Source organism: Chionomys nivalis, chromosome 7 (assembly GCF_950005125.1).
Source record: "Chionomys nivalis chromosome 7, mChiNiv1.1, whole genome shotgun sequence".
Classification (NCBI taxonomy): domain Eukaryota; kingdom Metazoa; phylum Chordata; class Mammalia; order Rodentia; family Cricetidae; genus Chionomys; species Chionomys nivalis.
This window is the reverse complement of record NC_080092.1, coordinates 68,306,972-68,325,466: the sequence shown is the minus strand read 5'-3', so window position 1 is coordinate 68,325,466 and position 18,495 is coordinate 68,306,972. Positions and strand designations below refer to the sequence as shown.

The window sequence follows — 18,495 nt, the reverse complement described above, 5'->3', positions numbered from 1 at the left end:
ATCACTACCTGTAATGCCCTAGAAAGTAAACCACAGAACAAATGAGCATACAACCACAGAGGAAAGGGCTAACAAAATTCACATTGTGTTGACTTATTTCTTGCATTTAGCAAAACCCTAAAAGAAGAGATGAGAACACTATGCAAGTAAAACCAAGAACACTTCTTTCCTTTTTTTTTTTCTTATTATGGCAGGGTCCCATTTAACCCAAGCTGCGTTTTGTATATCTGAACTCCTGATCCTCCTGCCTCTACCCACTTCTAGAGTGCTGGAATTATAAACCCACAACACCATTCCTGGTTTATACAGTGCTGGGGATCAAATCTAAAGGACTTCACATATGCTAGATAAGCATTCTAACAACAAGCTACTGCCTGGAAGGGAACAGTCCTTTGCCTGTGGTTGGCAAACTAACATCTAGGGTTCAGTTATTTGGATCATGTATCCAACTGCTCAGCATCCCAATTTGAGTAGTAGTAGAAAGTGATTTCACAAAGCGCCAGGTCTAGAAAGATGGCTCAACATGTAGCTCTTGCAAAGGACCTGAGTCAGCAGCACCCACATCAGGTGGCTGACACCCATCTCTAACTCTAGTTTGAGGGAATCCAATGCCCTCTTCTGGCCTCTACTGCACTGTACTCATGTGTACAAACTCACATAAAGACACCCACATATGCAAATAATTTAATAAAATCTTGAGATGAGATGAAGGGCGGAGTTAAGCCAGACAATGAGGAAGCAGGATGTGGAAAAAAAAAAAAGAGGTAACAAGCCATGAGCCATGGCAAAGCATAGATAGAAAATATGGATTAATTAAATGTAAGAGTTAGCTAGTATAAGCCTGAGTTATTGGCTAAGCATTTGTAAGTAATGTTAATTCTGCGTTGGTTATTTAGGACTGGAAGCTGGAATTGGGAAAGAAATCTTGAGTTAGATTCCAGCCTGGTCTACAGAGTGAGTTCCAGGACAGCTAGAGCTACACACACAAACCCTATCTTGAAAAACCAAAGTAGGGGAAGAACAGAGGACTAGGAAATCCCCTGCAAGACTGTGTCTTCTAGAAATAATAGGTGAGCTTCACCTATTACACCTCAGTAATATGGCTGCCTAAATAACACCCGAACAAGAGCAATAACAATAGGCATGGATGGGGAAATCTCACAGGGCCTAACCCTAGGTTAGACCAAGAACTACAGGCAGCTAAGAGATGCTGAGAGCAGAAATGATCTTCCCTCAGAGATGAGCCCCTTATCGAATACCAAGTGGCTAGCCCTGAAATTATGTTCATGTCTTGAAAAGACTAGGCAGGTTGTATTTATATATTTATACATATATACATGTATGTATGTGTTTGTAACAATAACAATTTTTAAAAGGAGGCCAGAATTTGAAAGAAAGAAGATGGAGGAGTTGGGAAAAAGAGGGGAATGGAGGGAAATGATGTAATTATATTTTAATAAAAATATGATATATTTAAAGATTTCATCTTCACATATGAGGCATTGAGATTTAAAGTAAAATTTTGTTCTATCAAGAAAAGTTACATAAAACTTAATACTTACTCCACTGAATTTTTAAAATGAAAAGGAGTTTGTGTTCATGTCATTATTTTCTCAATAAACTTGTCTTAATTAAAAACAGAAAGGTTAAGATAGCAGGATATGAGGGGATATGTTAAAAATACATTAAATACTTGTATGAAAATGGCCTTGTGTAACCCATGCTATAATTTAAAAAAAATCTAACAATGTCAGACCTATAATTCTAGCACTTGGAAGTCAGAGACAGGCAGACTCAAGACAGCCTGGTCTACATAGTAAGCTCCAGGCCAACCAAGGATACCTAGCAAGATGCTGTATCGAAATGACAATAAAAAAAATACTGATTTTGGGAAAAGGTATGTGTGTGGTAGGAAAGTGTACACATAACCTCAAGTCTATGATTTGACATGTTTCATTGTTAAAACAAATTTAAAGTTTTTGTTTGTTTAGGATAATTAGATTGCTTATAAAAATAAAATCTTCAATCCTTCCTGAGAACCACTTCAAATGAGGTTATGAAGGGAAAAAAGCAAGGTAGGTCCTTGCACAGAAAAGTCAGATATTGTAGTCTCCTAATCTTTAAAAAAAAAAAAAAAAAGCAGTACTTCCATCTAATTTGCTTTGTGGCATAAAAACAGGCACATCAAAATTAGCCCTTGTCCTTCTTGCTTCGATATGACCTTCTAGGCTAATGTCATTGCCTTACCTATCTTCAGTCATGAGAAATCTCCAGCTTGATTGGGAAATATCATCAACTAACCATGATTATGCAAGCTCACTCACAAGATAGATAACCTTAGTCAGTCTGAGCACCATCTTTGTTTGTGATCCAGACTGACCTCAAACTCACAATGCGTCTCCCCACAGCGCAGGGCTCATGGAGTGTGCCACCATGACAGACCCTGAGCACTACTATCTCCATCATACTTTTGGGGAAATTTTCAAACAAGTTCTTAATATTTAAAAATAGGTTAATGACTAATTTAGTTAACTAATTTTGCTTGTATTGCAGGCATCTGTTTTAGTGCTGTGGTTTAATCTAGATTAAGTGTTTAACCAATAAGTTACATCCTTAACCTGCATTTTGTGTATTGCAGCTGTGTTTTACTCTACAATAGCATCATCAGTCCTCCTGTGTCAACTTCTCAGTGCTGATAAAAGGCATGAGCCACCATATCTGGCTAATTTGAGACAATTACATTAGCCACTGCAAGCAAGATATAGTGGCACATATCCACAATTTCAACACTCAAGAGGCAGGAGGATTATGAATTCAAAACCACCCTAGGCGGCACAGTGAGTTCCATGTCAGCTGGTAATACCTAGCAAGATCCTATCTAAAAAAGAAAAGAAAGAAGAAAAAAATGTTCACTGCAGGGTACAGTGATTTGGATAATAGAAAACATTTTTAGATAAACATGCCTTTAATCCCAGCACTCGGGAGGCAGAGGCAAGCAGATCTCTGTGAGTTCAAGGCCAGCCTGGTTTACAGAGCGAGTTCCACAACAGGTTCCAAAAGCTACAGAGAAATGCTGTCTCAAAATACCAAAAACCAAACCAAACCAAACCAAAAAACAAAAACAAAAACAAAAAACAAAAAACACAATTGTATTCAATTCATTACCAGAAGCAGATCAAAGTTGGGTCTGGTAATATGCGTCTGCATATTAATTAGGCTGATACATAAGAACCACTGCTCCAGTTTGAGGGCAGCCTGGGATGACCCCATCTCAAAAAAAGAACCACCTGCCCTGGTCTGCAAGTGCCCCAGTGTCCAATATATAACTAGACTCCTATAAACCACACATACAAAGAAAATGCCACTTATACAGATTCATTCTTCAAAGTATATTTATAATGTACTCAAGGTATCATCTTTAATGTCATCAAATATTCTTTTTTTTTTTTTTTTTTTGGATTTTTCGAGACAGGGTTTCTCCGTAGCTTTTGGTTCCTGTTCTGGAACTAGCTCTTGTAGACCAGGCTGGCCTCGAACTCACAGAGATCCGCCTGTCTCTGCCTCCCAAGTGCTGGGATTAAAGGAGTGCGCCACCACCGCCTGGCTGTCATCAAATATTCTTTTTTTTTTTTTTTTTTTTTGGTTTTTCAAGACAGGGTTTCTCTGTAGCTTTGGTGCCTGTCCTGGAACTAGCTCTTGTAGACCAGGCTGGCCTCGAACTCACAGAGATCCGCCTGCCTCTGCCTCCCGAGTGCTGGGATTAAAGGCGTGCGCCACCACCGCCCGGCGTCATCAAATATTCTTGTGTCACAATTTAAATACATTCTCTGTTGTTTGTTAATAAGATAAATAAGATCTTTAGCATCTGAAGATGATTATTAAATTCCCCTTTGTCTTTTCTGTTCTTTATTAGTCTAAAAGCCTACACTTTTCTTTAACATATACAATATTTTGAAAGCTCATATTCTTTCATTTCTTATCTTAAATATGTGGAGGCATGGGGATGCATGCATGTGCACTCACACAGAGGCCGGAAGCCTCCAGCGTCTCTATTACTCTCCCCTCATCCCTTGAGATGGGCTCTCTGTGAACTGAAACTAGGCTGGTGGCCAGTAAGTCCCAGCAATCAGTTCTAGGCTACAAGAAAATGCAGACTTGCCTGGCTTTTAAAATGTGAGTAATGGAGAGTTGAGCTCCCGTCCTTACACTAGCACAGCAAGTGCTTTACTTGCCGAGCCATCTCCCCAGTTCCCCAAAACCTCCAATTCTTCTATGCACTGTTAGAAAACAACCACTGCATACATCACAAAGGTAACCAAGAAAACTAGTTTAAACCACAATTATATAAAACAGCAACATGAGAGACATAATAATTATAAATAATAAAGATCCATACAAATTACCATCCATATGTAATTATACCCTGAGGCTCTGGTTCTAGCATTTTAGAGCTGTTCATTCAAGAGCTTACACTATTTCACCCTTACCAGGGGACTTTCCTCGTGAGTTGCTTCTCCGCTCTCTGTATCTGGTTGGAGTGGATAAGCCTGTGTCTTTACTAGCCTTGCTAGCAGGCCCCATTTCTGAAATAAGGAATCCCATTTGTTCTGAAGGCAATATATTCTCCTGTGGATTGGCCTGGCATTTTATACTGCTATCCACCTAAAATATTAAACACACTTATTATTCCCAAATATCTACAAAAAGTTAATATATATTATCAGAGAAGTTCTATTATAGGAACAGGATTCTGCAAACACATTTTCCTGCTTATAAAGGGCATTACCCTTAACTGTGTTGACTTATCTAAATACTCACTGGTAAGATGTACATTTTCCACATACTCAAGTCACTGAAATGCACATGAAGCTAAGATATTTACTGGTGAGCAGAGGAAGATCCACCATGTAGCTGGACATTATAACTTACACCAGTAAGACATTTTACATAACTGGTGAAAACTCTATCCTTTCACTTTAGCGTGTGTCCAAGTTGACGCCCCTTCCTCGTTGGTGACCCTTGGATGGTCACAAATAGGCATGATCCTCCTGGATAGTGACACTGGGGAATGGGCACTATCTTACTAATTTTATATTCTGTATTAAAGATGGTATCAAAACTGTTTATGCTTCATTCTCTATAAAATCTCTATCCATCCTGTTTATAAATGAGTTTCTTTGGTTCCAAAATTTTCTTTGGAATGTTAAAACCCTTTGTCAAAATAATCAACTTCTGCTATGCTGTTCTTTATGTTTATTTAAAATATAACTGTATTATTAAATGAAGCTAAAAGTTAAAATTTAGCTTTCAGGAAGAACTATGATAGTCAAGTATATTAAGGAAAACACTGTATATTCAGTTTAAGATATGCAATTCAGTAGTTCACATATAACTATGAAGATACTAAATATTTTTTATTTCTACAGGCATATTTCAAATTTAATGAGGTGGGGGCTGGAGAGATGGCTCAGTGGTTAAGAGCACCGGCTGCTCTTCCAGAGGTCCTGAGTTCAATTCCCAACAACCACATGGTGGTTCACAACCATCTATAATGATATCTGGCGCCCTCCTCTGGCATGTGGGCATACATGGAGGCAGAATGTTGTGTACACAATAAATAAATCTTTAAAAAAAAAACAAATTTAATGAGGCTATCTTTACTGGACTTATATCAACTTAATACATATTTTAATAATCTCAAAAAGGACAATGAATTGAAAGAAATCTAAAAACATTTAGGATAGGGTATAACCCAGTAAGTGCTACAATTCTTGCTTAGGTACTGAGATTACATCAGCTGAGTATATCTTTCAGTATATCCAAACACAATAGTGTAAAAAGAATGGGCAAGGCCCAATATTCTATCCCCAGCTAATTCTACTGCCACCACTAAAAAAAGGGGAGTGAAAGTGAGAAAATACAATAAAATCTTTGTTACATATATTTAGATATTTTAGAAAGAACTACCTATAACAAGACCAGAGATCCAAGCCACTCTTGACTAAAATGTGAATTCCTGGCCAGTATGGACTTCCTGGATGCATATAATAATTATAGATATGTCTTATCTCCTTGAGACTGAGCATCAATTGTCACCCAGGCAGGCCTGGGACTTGTGGCCCCCTTCCCACCTCAGCATCCCAAGAGTTGGGTTACTTTGGATGTACTTTTGATTAACTAGTTTTTGTTTAATTGATTAAGGGATGCAAGATTAATAAGAAATCTGAACCCAATAAAATCAATAGAGTTCTGTAATGTTATTTAAATAAAAAAACAAACGGGGCTGGAGAGATGGCTCTGCAGCTAAGAGCACTGGCTGCTGTCGCAGAGAATCCAAGTTCAATTCCCAGCATCCACAAGTCATCTTACAACTCTCTGTAACCCCATTTCCAGGTGATCTGATACCTTCCCCTGACTTCTAATGATATCAAGGAAACATATATGCGGGCAAAACATTCATACGCATAACATAAAATGAATAAATAATTTAAAAAAGAAATGACCTGCAATTTTATCCTTACTTCCATCTACAGAGAGCTAAGAAAGTCATCACACACGTCAAATAGACCACTCTTCTAGTTGGTGAAATTATATCAGCTGAACATATCTTTTAGTGTATCCAAACTAAGGTAAGGTAAGGGACAAAACTCAAGGAATATCCAACATGAAATTATATTTTCTTTTTCAATTTTAATTTTTTTTCAGATGAGGTCTATCTATATGCCCAGGCTGACCTTGAACTCACTATAAAGCTCAGCAAGTCCTCAAACTCCCAGCAATCCTCCTGCTTCCACCTCTTAAGTGTTGGGATATAGGCAAGTGCCAATAGGCTACAAATAGTATTTAGAACCTAATCAATCTGATTGCTTCTCTAGAGGTTCATTTCAGACTACCACAGTTGGAGAATGGTTACGGTTAAAGTAACTTCCTTTTTTTTTTTTTTTTTTTTTTTTTTTTTGCTTAATCATTACGACTTTATGACACAATCCCTTTGGAAATCACAATAAACTGATATTAAATGTGAATAACATCTAAACAAACTCTTAGCTAACATCTTTAGCAAGAAACACTGTGTACTGTGAACTTAGTACTCTTGCTTGTACTCTTACCTGTTGTGTGCTGAACGGTAGCCCTTCCTGCACAAATACTACTGAAGATGGAGATGGATTATGATTTAGCTGCTCCTTCAGTTTGACATGACTTTGCTGGATGGTTGCAGATTCCTGCATTGTGCTATTTTCCAAAGGTTGAGCTGTGTGGATGGTATAGATGTACTCAGGTGACTGTGGTAGAGAGCAGGTAATTGCTTGTTCTGTTCCAACCACAAAAGACGTAATATCTGAGCCTACAGGAGTAAGTGGCTCCAGCTGGCTAGCCTGATTTGTGGAAGATGGATTGTTGTTGTTTGAGTTAGGTAAGATATGCTGGCCTCTGTTAGACTGAGATGATGGACACTGATTCTCAACAGGCTCCACTTTTACCATCTCCAACTTAGGGGAGGAATGCAACTCATCTACTATTTGAAAGACAGCCTCTAGATTTACTTCTGTCTTTTTATTTTCATCAGTAGCACTGCAAGGCCAATTAGAAGGCAGAAATTCAACTGGATAGGAAGATTGCATTGGAGGATTCTGGGAAAAGAGAAAATAGTACTGTATGGATAGAAAATCAGGTAGGAAAATAGTAACATTTAAGTTCATGAATGCTAAAAACAGTAAACTTGAGCTCACAAAAGCCTGAATGTGGGACTAGGAATGTGGCTCAATGGTAGAGCAATGCCTAGCACACTCAGGCCTAGGTTCAGTTACCAACATCAAAAAAGAAAGAAAACCTGAAGGTTAATGTGCTTTTCAGCAGTAGTAGTTTCAAATATGTTATTAATTAATAACATTAGCTTAATATATATAATACACAAACCTGTAAGTTTAGCTTTGGAATGGACCGCTAATTCTCAGAATAAACAATACAAGAAGGCTATAGTACCGAAATACCAATGTGCAGACCAAACATCCATCTACCACAATTCCTCAGTGAAGGCAGACAAAATGTCACTTTTACTTATCATACTCTATTTAAGGAGTAAGGAGATTTTAAACACAGAATAAGTCCATCAATCATTCTATATCGTTCAGGGGAAGCACTAATACTCAGTTCCAAATAACCTGGGGGAAAATGTATGGAACGGTTCCTGAGATTTTTTTAATAATAAAGTAATAGACTAGGAGAGTTGTTGTCTTTAGATTCATATCTTAAGATATATTCTCTTAACAGAGTGTGATGGAGCACACTTTTAATCCCAGAATTTGGAAAGGAGAGACAGGAGGAACACAAGTTTGAAGCCAGCCTGATCTACACTGTAAGTTTCAGGACATCCAGGGCTACATAGATAGACCCTAGTTCAAAAAAATTTAAATGATATGTTCATATAAATAGTGCTTTAGGGCTGGAGAGATGTCTCAGAGGTTAAGAGCATGGGCTGCTCTTCCAGAGGTCCTGAGTTCAATTCCTAGCAACCTCATGCACAACCATCTATAATGCCCTATTCCAGCATGCAGACACACATGCAGGCAGAACACTGCATACATAATAAAGAAATAAAGCTTTAAAAAATAATAAATAAGTGCCGGGCGGTGGTGGCACACACCTTTAATCCGAGCACTCGGGAGGCAGAGGCAGGCGGATCTCTGTGAGTTTGAGGTCAGCCTGGTCTACAAGAGCTACTTCCAGGACAGGCTCCAAAAGCTACAGAGAAACCCTGTCTCAAACCCCCTCACTAAAAAAAAATTAAATAAATAAATAAATTGTACTTTAACTAGAGTAGACATTCAATAGATGCCATATTATTTCAGATTATTTCATATTATTCAGAAGTGCAGAAGAGCTATAATTAAATAAAACATAGGATGAGTTGATATTGTTGAACATACTATAAGAATTGGGTTGCTGTTTAGAATAAATAATGTAAATTCAAATAGTGTAAGCATCAAGTTATTATAGTCAATATCACCATTTGAGTTCTTAAGTATGTTTCAAACACATGCTAAGTGCTTTGCAGACATTACTTCATTTAATCCTCAAGAGCCCTCTGAAATGTGATTTTTTTTTTAAGATTTATTTATTAATTTATGTAGTATCCTGCCTGTAGGCCAGAAGAGGGCACCAGATCTCATTATAGGTGGTTGTGAGCCACCACGTGGTTGCTGGGAATTGAACTCAGGACCTCTGGAAGAGCAGTCAGTGCTCTTAACCGCTGAGCCATCTCTCCAGCCCTCTTTTTTCTTTCTTGTTCACCCTCTCACTCCACCCCCATCCAATCCTCAGAGAGGGTAAGGCACATCGCCTTGTGGAAGGTCCAAGGCCCTCCCTACTATATCTAGGCTGAGCAAGGTGTCCATCCAAGGAGAACAGGATCCCAGTACATGCAGTAGGGATAAATCCCGGTGCCACTGCCACTCAGTCTGCCCCAGCCATGCAACTGTCAACCCAATTCAGAGAAACTAGTTTGGCCCTATGCTTGTTCCTTCCCGGTCTGGCTCAGGCAAACTGTGTCAGTGGGTGAACCCATCATGGTCTTGATCTTCTGGCTCATATTCTCACTCCTTTCACTCTTCACTTGGTCTTTGGGAGCTCAGTCCAGTGCTCCACTGTGGGTCTCTGCCTCTGCCTCCATCAGTTGCTGGATAATTTTATTTCTTTACATCTAAGGTTGGCCTCAAACTTCTATCCTACAGGAGAACAGAGGATGGCCTTGAACTTCTGACCTTCCTACTTCCACGAGTTCTAAGAATTCTAAGATTACAGTCACGTGACTCACACTCTGTTTATAAGGTCCTAATCAAAGCTAGGGCTTCATGCATCTGCTAACTAAGCTATACCCTCAGTACAATGATTTCCATTTTAAAATGATAAAATTTACTTTACCATTTAAATATCTATTTATTATTGTGGTGGGTGATGTGTATACCATGGCATGCATGTGAAAATCAGAGGACAGCCCTGTGAAGTCTGTTCTCTCCACCTTTACATGGGTTCTGGGACTCAAATTCAGGTCCTCAGGCTTGCTTTGAACCGTCCTACTGGTCTTACCATGTTACTGGTCTTATCATGTTTGGTTTTTTTTTGTTTGTTTGTTTGCCTCCTTGCCTTGTTTTTTGTTTTGAGACAGGATCTTGATACAGAGCCCAAGCTAGCCTGGAACTCACTATGTAGCTCAGGCTATTCTGAAACTTGAAACCTCCTGCCTCTATCTTCTGGGTGTTGAAATTACAGGAATGTGTAACCAGGCCTAGCTAAAAACTGGTTTTGAAATAACTGACAGAGCCCGGGTCCAAGCTTAAGTTTGCTTGACTTCTGTTATTAACCACGGCAACAGACTGATCTTTTTTCCTCCAGAATTTTTTATTTACTCTGTGTATATGTGTGTGTGTATGCACGTGCATGCATGCCACCAAAGGGTGCATATGGAGGTTGAAAGACGACTTCTAGGAGTCTGTTATTATCTCCTTCCACCATTTGGGCCCTGGGGGTTGAATTCATGTCGTCTAACTTGGTGGTAAACACCTTTACCTGCTGAGACATCTTGCTGCCAGTCCAACATTGACTTTTCATGCACCTGCCAACAAGGCCACTAAATTTATCACATAGACTTCTGTTTTGCTTTTCATCTTTCTATGCGGGACTTTGTGTAGTACTGGCTGTCCTGGAACTCACTCTGTAGACCAGGCTGGCCTCAAACTAACAGGGTCTGCCTGCCTCTGCCTCCTGAGTGTTGGAATTAAAGACATATGCCATTAAATCTGGTACTTATTATATTGAAAAGTCAGAAGAATCTGAAATGCTCTGTGTTTTCCCATTTTTAAATGGGAAATCTATAGTGGGATCTGATGCCCTCTTCTGACATAAAGTTGATAGAGCACTCACACACATAAAATAAATAAATAAAAATCTTAAAAATATGGCCAACTAAAGGCGGGGTGGGGTGATGGTGGTACACACCTTTAGTCCAAGCACGTGGGAGGTAGAGGCAGGTGGATCTGTGAGTTCAATGCCAGTCTGGTTTACATAACAAGTTCCAAGACAGCTAGGGCTACACGGTAAAAAAGAAAATAGCCAACTAAGCCAAATGTGGTTGTTGACACCTGTAATCCCAGCATGCAGGAGGTTGAATGATTTTCACGAATTCAAAGCTAGCCTGGGCTACACAGAGCATTCCAGGACAGTATAGGCTATAGACAGAAACCAGAAAGAGAGAGAGAGAGAGAACAAATGAAAGAAAGAAAGAAAGAAAGAAAGACAGAGAAAAAAGAAAGAACAAGGTTAAATAACCTTTATCAGACTCTATATTCTTCAAACAATAGTCTGATTATCTATTTCCCATGCTCTTTCTCTTTCTTCTTTCTTTCTTTCTTTCTTTCCTTTCTTTCTTTCTTTTCTTTCTTTTCCCTTTCTTTCTTTCTTTCTTTCTTTCTTTCTTTCTTTCATTTTTGGTTTTTTTTGTTTATTTTTTGGGACAGGGTTTCACTGTAGCTTTGGAGCCTGTCCTGGAACTAGCTCTTGTAGACCAGGTTGGCCTCACAGAGATCCGCCTGCCTCTGCCTCCCGAGTGCTGGGATTAAAGATGTGCGCCACCACCACCTGGCCCTCCTATGTTTTCCATAAAAAATAAAAATAAAAGGAATGTCTTTTGGAGTACCCTAATGCCACTAACAAAATATTCTCTTGGGCTGATGGTAGTGTTTGCCTAACATGTGAAGACCTGGGCTCAATCCCCAGCACTACAGCACAGACACACATGCAAGCACAAACGCAAATTCTCTTAGAAGCAAAACTATCTTAGCTAGATTATTATCTGGCCAAACAAACAATTCCACTATAAGAATTACAACACTGAATGCATACTATACAATCTGTTCTTACTCTAAAAAACATCAATATAAACCATTTATATCAAAGCAGTTATTTCCTTTTTTGTTGTTGTTGTTGTTGGTTTTTTATTTTTTTGTTTTTGTTTTTGTTTTTTTTCAAGACAAGGTTTCTCTGTAGCTTTGGAGCCTGTCCTGGAACTAGCTCTTGTAGACCAGGCTGGCCTTGAATTTACAACAATCCGCCTGCCTCTGCCCACCGAGTCCTGGGATTAAAGGCGTGCGCCACCACCTCCCGGCCTAAGCAATCATTTCCTAAGAAATACTGACAATATATTTGAAGTACAGTGTCTACAACATGCATGCTAAGGCTGAAGGGGCCAGTAATTAAATTTGTCATTTTGGATATGCTGAGTTTTTCTGGTATTCATCCTATCTTGAAAAAGTCTAAAACAGTACAGTACAAAACGGTCATCTGCAGTGATGTAAACATTGCACTTCTCTACTGCAGCCTCATGGTCATAACCACATGACCTCTGAACAAATGGAATGAAGTGTGACCCCAGAAAGTGCTTTAAATTTTCATTAATTTTTTTTTTCAGCACTGAGGATTAAACCCAGGGTCCTGTGCATGACAAGCAAATGTTTTTACTACTAACCTAAATCCCTAGCCCAACAGTTTAAAGTTAAAGGCTACATGTGAGCTGGGTTTGGTAGTACACACATCTGTGGTCCAACATTAAGGCAGAGGGAGACATATGGATCATGAATTTGAGACCAGTTTTGCTTAGCAAGACCCTGTCTAAAAAACAAAAAGATTACATGAAGCTAATGATTCCTATACTGGACCGTGCCAGCCAAGACTAGCACTCAAACATCACTCACATTAACTCTCTTTTATTTAGAACTCAGAAAACTAAATCCACAAACCCAGCTTATTTCTGGCTTCTACTCTGGAAATCTGCCAAATTAATAGTATTGCCAGGCCCAGTGTGTACAAGAATCTTACCTGGAAGTAGTTACAGTGTGCATAGGAAGAGGCAGTCGGAGTGACACAACTACTTAGGGCATCCATGTGGGTGGAAGGAGAGCAGCACTGTAGCACAGCTGGAACAGATTCAAATACAAACAGGTCATCAACCAAATACAATACAGCACTCATAGAACTTCCTTCCTATTGTACACACACACACACACACACATGGGTGCTGTTGATTGCTTATAAAACATGGTCATGGTCATATAATAAATTTAATTAATTTATTTTTTGAGACAAGATCTTGATGTATATTCCTGGCTGACCATGAACTCCTGTGATCCTCTTAGCTCTCTTCTTCTTGAGCTGGGTTTATAAATGTGTGTACCTATACCTGGCTGTAATAAATTTTCAAAAGGTTATGTCTATGTTTTTAATTTATTTTTTGTTGTTGTTTTGAGACAGGGTCTCATGCAGCCCAGGCTGGTCAAAAATTCACTCTGTAGCTGAAGATAACTATGAACTCATGATTCTCCTGCCTCTACTTCTCACATGCTGGGATTACAGGCATGAGCTACCCACCTAGTGTATGCACCGCTGGGGATCAAGCCTAGGGCTCTGTGTACAAGAGGCTGGTATCTACTGACCATACTCCGTCCTCAGCCACTAAGTGGTTCTTCAGTGCTTAAGCATATTGTGACTTTTCTAACCAAATAGTTATTCTTATTGAAAGTAATTTCATTTCACTAAAACCAGAAACTATATTTTTAGTTCCTAAATAATTGTTTCAATCATTTTTGCAACTATTTGGAGAGGGAAGGCTTTAAAAGTAAAGTAAGTAAACATATTCTCCAATCTATCAATACACGATGTGTTTAGTAGAGAAACATGCATTGGTTAGAAACATGGTTCCTGGACTCAGCCTGCCTGGTTTTGTGTCCTGGCTCCATAATTAGTATTTTATAAATCTGAACATGGTTAATCACTTCAGGTCTCACTGTTTGCATCCTGTTATAACAGGGATAATAACAGAACCTACTAGCATGGCTACTTCAAGTAACAATGTAATGAGCTTAGGACAGTAACGACAGCAATCAATAAATGTCAATAGCGAATATTTTAATGAAAAAAATGTAAGTACTAGGTAACAAACTCAAATATAGATCTTGCAAACCTTTCCCTATGGTTAAGACACCATGAACAGATGGAACTCTTTGCACAGGAACAGTAAACTTACAGGAGCAGTCAGTCTGACTACACTAAGCTCTTTTCTGGAGAGAGTCTCTCCAGAATGAATGAGAGTCAGTTACAACATCACACCTTTGGGGTAAACAGAAGATGATATGTGTTGAATGCCCACCATGCTTCAGTCACAATGGTGAATGCTTCATATGCATTTCTCTGACACTACTTTACAGAGTAAGCAACTAAAATTCAGAGATATTAAGAAATTTGTCAACAGTAACAAGGCTGATGTTCTAGCAATCTCATTTTCTCCTGTACTTGAGAAAATCAATATGCTGGGAAATAAAGTACATTCATAAATAGTTAACTATGGAGGATTTGTAATGTGGGGTTCCCCTCTGTATTCTGTGAATACGAATGGTTAATTAATAAAGAAAACTGCCTTGGCCTGTTGATAGGGCACAGGGAAAACTAAACTGAATGCTGGGAGAGAGAAGGCAAAGTTGGAGAGAAGCCATGTAGCCCCACTGAAGACAGATGCCAGAACTTTAGCCGGTAAGCCACAGCCATGTGGCTTAATACACAATTTATTAGCCAATAATAGCCGGGCGGTGGTGGCACACACCTTTAATCCCAGCACTCAGGAGGCAGAGGCAGGCAGATCTTTGTGAGTTCGAGGCTAGCCTGGTCTATAAGAGCTAGTTCCAAGACAGGTTCCAAAGCTACAGAGAAACCCTGTCTCGAAAAACGAAACAAAACACAACAAAAAAGAGTTAGCCAATAAGAAGCTAGAGCTAATGGGCCAAGCAGTAATTTAATTAATATAGTTTCTGTGTGATTATTTCAGGGCTAAGTGGCCACGTACTAACTAGAAGCCTCCTTACAATAGATCTGCAGAGGTGTCAAAACTGGGAAGAAAGGACATTTCCCCTCCAGTTATTACTAAGGAAAACCTAGCCCCCTAGTGGCAGAAAAGATCTAGTCAAGAGCTGCAGGTTATTGTCTCCTAATTGTACTGAAACACAAAACTTCATTACAAATAAACTAATCCAAAGACTACATTTATTTTTCTAATATTCCAGTAGTATGACTCTACTGTTTAAATATTTTGAATGTTAAATGTTCTCTAAAAAATTTGCTGGAGAAATAAAAGTACAATATAACTCAGAGAATGTCATTATAATAGAGTTGACAAATGAGTCTTGTGTGTAAGAAAACAGCAAACCATGAATGCTTATTTGTCAGTAAGAGATGACAAATGGGATGGGAAGGAGAGTCTGTGAAGCCACACTTTCCAAAGACTCCTGCTACCAGTGCAGCCCACTTTGTACAGTCAACTGAAAGAGCAGAGTGTGCTATCAGCAAGTATGCGGAACAGGAATATCTAGGTGCCAAAATTCAAGTTTGTGCTTAGCATATGAAAAATTAATATACTGAAAATTATGAAAACAATAACATTAAGAAACCAAGTTATCACCATGTCCTAAGACACACTCTCCTATATCTTGCTTTGTCTTCCTGAAGGCAATGCTCTCTCAAGGCATCCAGCTTCCTGTATAAGAAAAAGTGTAGGCCGGCAGTGGTGGCGCATGTCTTTAAACCCAGCACTCGGGAGGCAGAGACAAGTGGATCTCTGTGAGTTCGAGGTCAGCCTGGTCTACAAAGCGAGTTACAGGACAGCCAGGGCTGTTACATAGAGAAATACTGTCTCAAAAAGTAAAAACAAAACGCCTGGCTCTATGGAAATAATTTAAACTTATGTTTCAGATTTGAATCTATTCCAGGGCAGTGCAGTGTTAATAGTAAGTGAATGTCCAGTCACACAAATGCTCTGGGAACACAGCCCCTTATAGTCTTTCAGCTTCACAGTGGTGTACAGGTGATATGAACTCAGTGTAAACCACACACTGAGACCTTATCTGTTCCACAGCTCATTACTCCTGAGAGGCTGGGCAGCAACAGTGAGCCTCAGCTCCCAACATCTATACCCTATAATGCCCTACTAGTAAACTATGAAAGTTCTGACTGTTAAGTGTATCAAATGCATTTTAATAGCTTCAACTTACAATAGGGTTATAGCACATATTGTCATAGCCCCATCCTAAGTGAACGTGCATCTGCATACCAAAAATAAATGAAAGTAGAAATTTTTTGTTTGTTTCTGTTGTTTTGTTTTGTTCTTGTTTTTGTTTTTTGAGACAGGGTTTCTCTGTGTAACAGCCCTGACTGTCCTGGAACTCACTTTGTACACTAGACTGGCCTTGAATTCCGAGATCTGCCTGCCTCTGCCTCCCGAGTGCTAGGATTGAAAGTGTGCACCACTACTGCCTAGCCTGAAAAATATTTTTAAGTTGGGTATAGTTATGCAAGGCTGGACTCTCAACACTCAGGAATCTCAGAAGGGAAGACATGGAGTTTGAAGCTAACCTGGGATTAACAGCAATGTCCTGTCTCAAAAAAAAAACAAGACAAAAAAAACCCCAAGACATTCTATACCAAAGTTCAGAATAGCAAAAGTCCACAAAAGTGGGACCAACTTAGAATCCTTCAACAGATAAATGGATAAATATTAATACTTGTGTGTGTGTAGAATTATCATTCATCTTCAAAATGGAAAAATTTGATGCATACTACAAAATGGATGAATCTTTAAGATATTTTGATGAGGCTGGTCAGTGGTGGCACACACCTTTAATCCCAGAACTTGAGAGGCAGAGGCAGGAGAATCTCTACGAGTTTGAGGCCAGCCTGGTCTATAGAGCAAATTCCAGGAAAACCAAAGCTACACAGAGAAACCCCATCTTGGAAAAACGAACAATCAAATAAAAAGTGATGAGAGTCTTTAATCCCAGCACTTGGGAGGCAGAACCACAACTTGAGAAACTATTTCAAATAATAATGATGATAATGATGATTATAAGCAACTCCTTTGTCCAAGAGCCAATTCAAATACAATTTTAAACAATGAAAAATATTTTTAAAATAAAAATATTCAAATATTTTATGTATCTTGTATTTGAAGATTTTAATTATGTATACATCTTCATGTGGGTTTGTATATATGAGTGCAGGTGCCTATGGAGGTCAATAAAGAGTACCGGGTCCCTGGTGCTAGAGTTACGGGCATTTATGGATCAACTCTCAGTCAGGCCCCAAAGAATAAATTTATACAAATTATTTAGTCCTTATAGTCTTAGTTGCTAGCCTCATTTAAGAGACGAATTTTGAAAATATTTATCGTGTGTGTGTGTGTGTTTAGAAGCCAGAGGTTGATGTCAAATATCTTCCTCAATCTCTTTCTTCCTCAGTGTTTGAGGGGCTGAAGCTGGAGCTCACAGCCTCAGCTAAGCTGCCTAGCCACTAAGCCCTAGATATCCTGTCTCCATTTCCCAGTATGAGGACTACAGGCACATACTGGGCATTTTATATGGGTGCTGGGTGTCCAAACTCAGGTTCTCAAGCTTGCATAGCAAGCACAGTACTGACTGAACCATCTCCCCAGCTCTTGTGCGTGTGTGTTTGCTTTTTGAGAGAGGGTCTCATACAGCCCAGACTGGCCTTGAAATCAGAACCAACTACCTCCACATCTCAAGCGCTAAGATTACAGGTGTGCAGTGCCATGCAGGCTAAAATATTTTATCCTTTACATGTTAGTCATGTTTTAATTTTTACAAAACCTATTCATGGATATTATTCAGTTTCTGGCCCAAGCTATTATGGCTTCCGTCTAGGATGAGAGAGAAACTGAGAATATAACCCATTGATGGCCATGTCAGATGACTAAATGAACCAGAACCAGTCCACTCCACTCAACAGAACATTTACCAAAGGTCCATTATAATAAAAAACTGCTCAGAAGAGAAAATACTGAAATGCATTAAAAGCAGCCACACAACCCAATTTGGCCTTTCCACTCTAACATCTGGATCACGTTCCCTTTCTTCAGGTAGAATGAACTAATAACCCAGAGCAGTCCCAATGCCACCAGCAGCATACAAGGGTACATCTCTCCATCAGTCTTTTCCTTGTCTACCACACCTGATAAGAGAGAAATACCAGAAGAATCCCCTAAAAGAGAATACAGCAAAACAACAGCAACAGAAACAACACACACACGCGCGCACACGCGCGCGCACACACACACACACGCATGCACACACGTGGGGGGGCTTTTTGCTAAGAATGTAGATAGACAGAAGACAGGTAGTGGATAGATGGGCTTCTCCATCAGTCTGCCACTTATCAATTGTGCCTCAGTTTCTCCATCTATAAAATGACAAATCTATCTTATAAGGTAAGTCTGAGAATTAAATGAATTAATGTTTGGAAAGTCCTTAAAGCAGTGCCTGGTCATAGTAACTGTTCATTTTAAAACGAAGTTAAGGTCAGCTACAATTTGCTATCATCATGACTTTGACTTTAAAAATGTAACTTTGGGGGCTGGAGAGAAGGCTCAGAGGGTGAAGCTATTTC

General features: G+C 39.2%; 1 protein-coding gene across 1 annotated transcript in view; it reads right to left on the bottom strand.

The window, feature by feature from the left end:
- The window catches only part of Hsf5 (heat shock transcription factor 5), a 44,434-nt gene that overhangs the window by 12,357 nt on the left and 13,582 nt on the right, over positions 1-18,495 (bottom strand). Inside the window, exons 3-5 of the mRNA XM_057776928.1 lie at positions 12,871-12,968; positions 7,110-7,631; positions 4,488-4,662 (exon numbers count right to left, since the gene is read on the bottom strand). Of these exons, the coding sequence (XP_057632911.1) occupies positions 4,488-4,662; positions 7,110-7,631; positions 12,871-12,968 (795 nt within the window). The remainder of the gene's footprint in view (positions 1-4,487; positions 4,663-7,109; positions 7,632-12,870; positions 12,969-18,495) is intronic.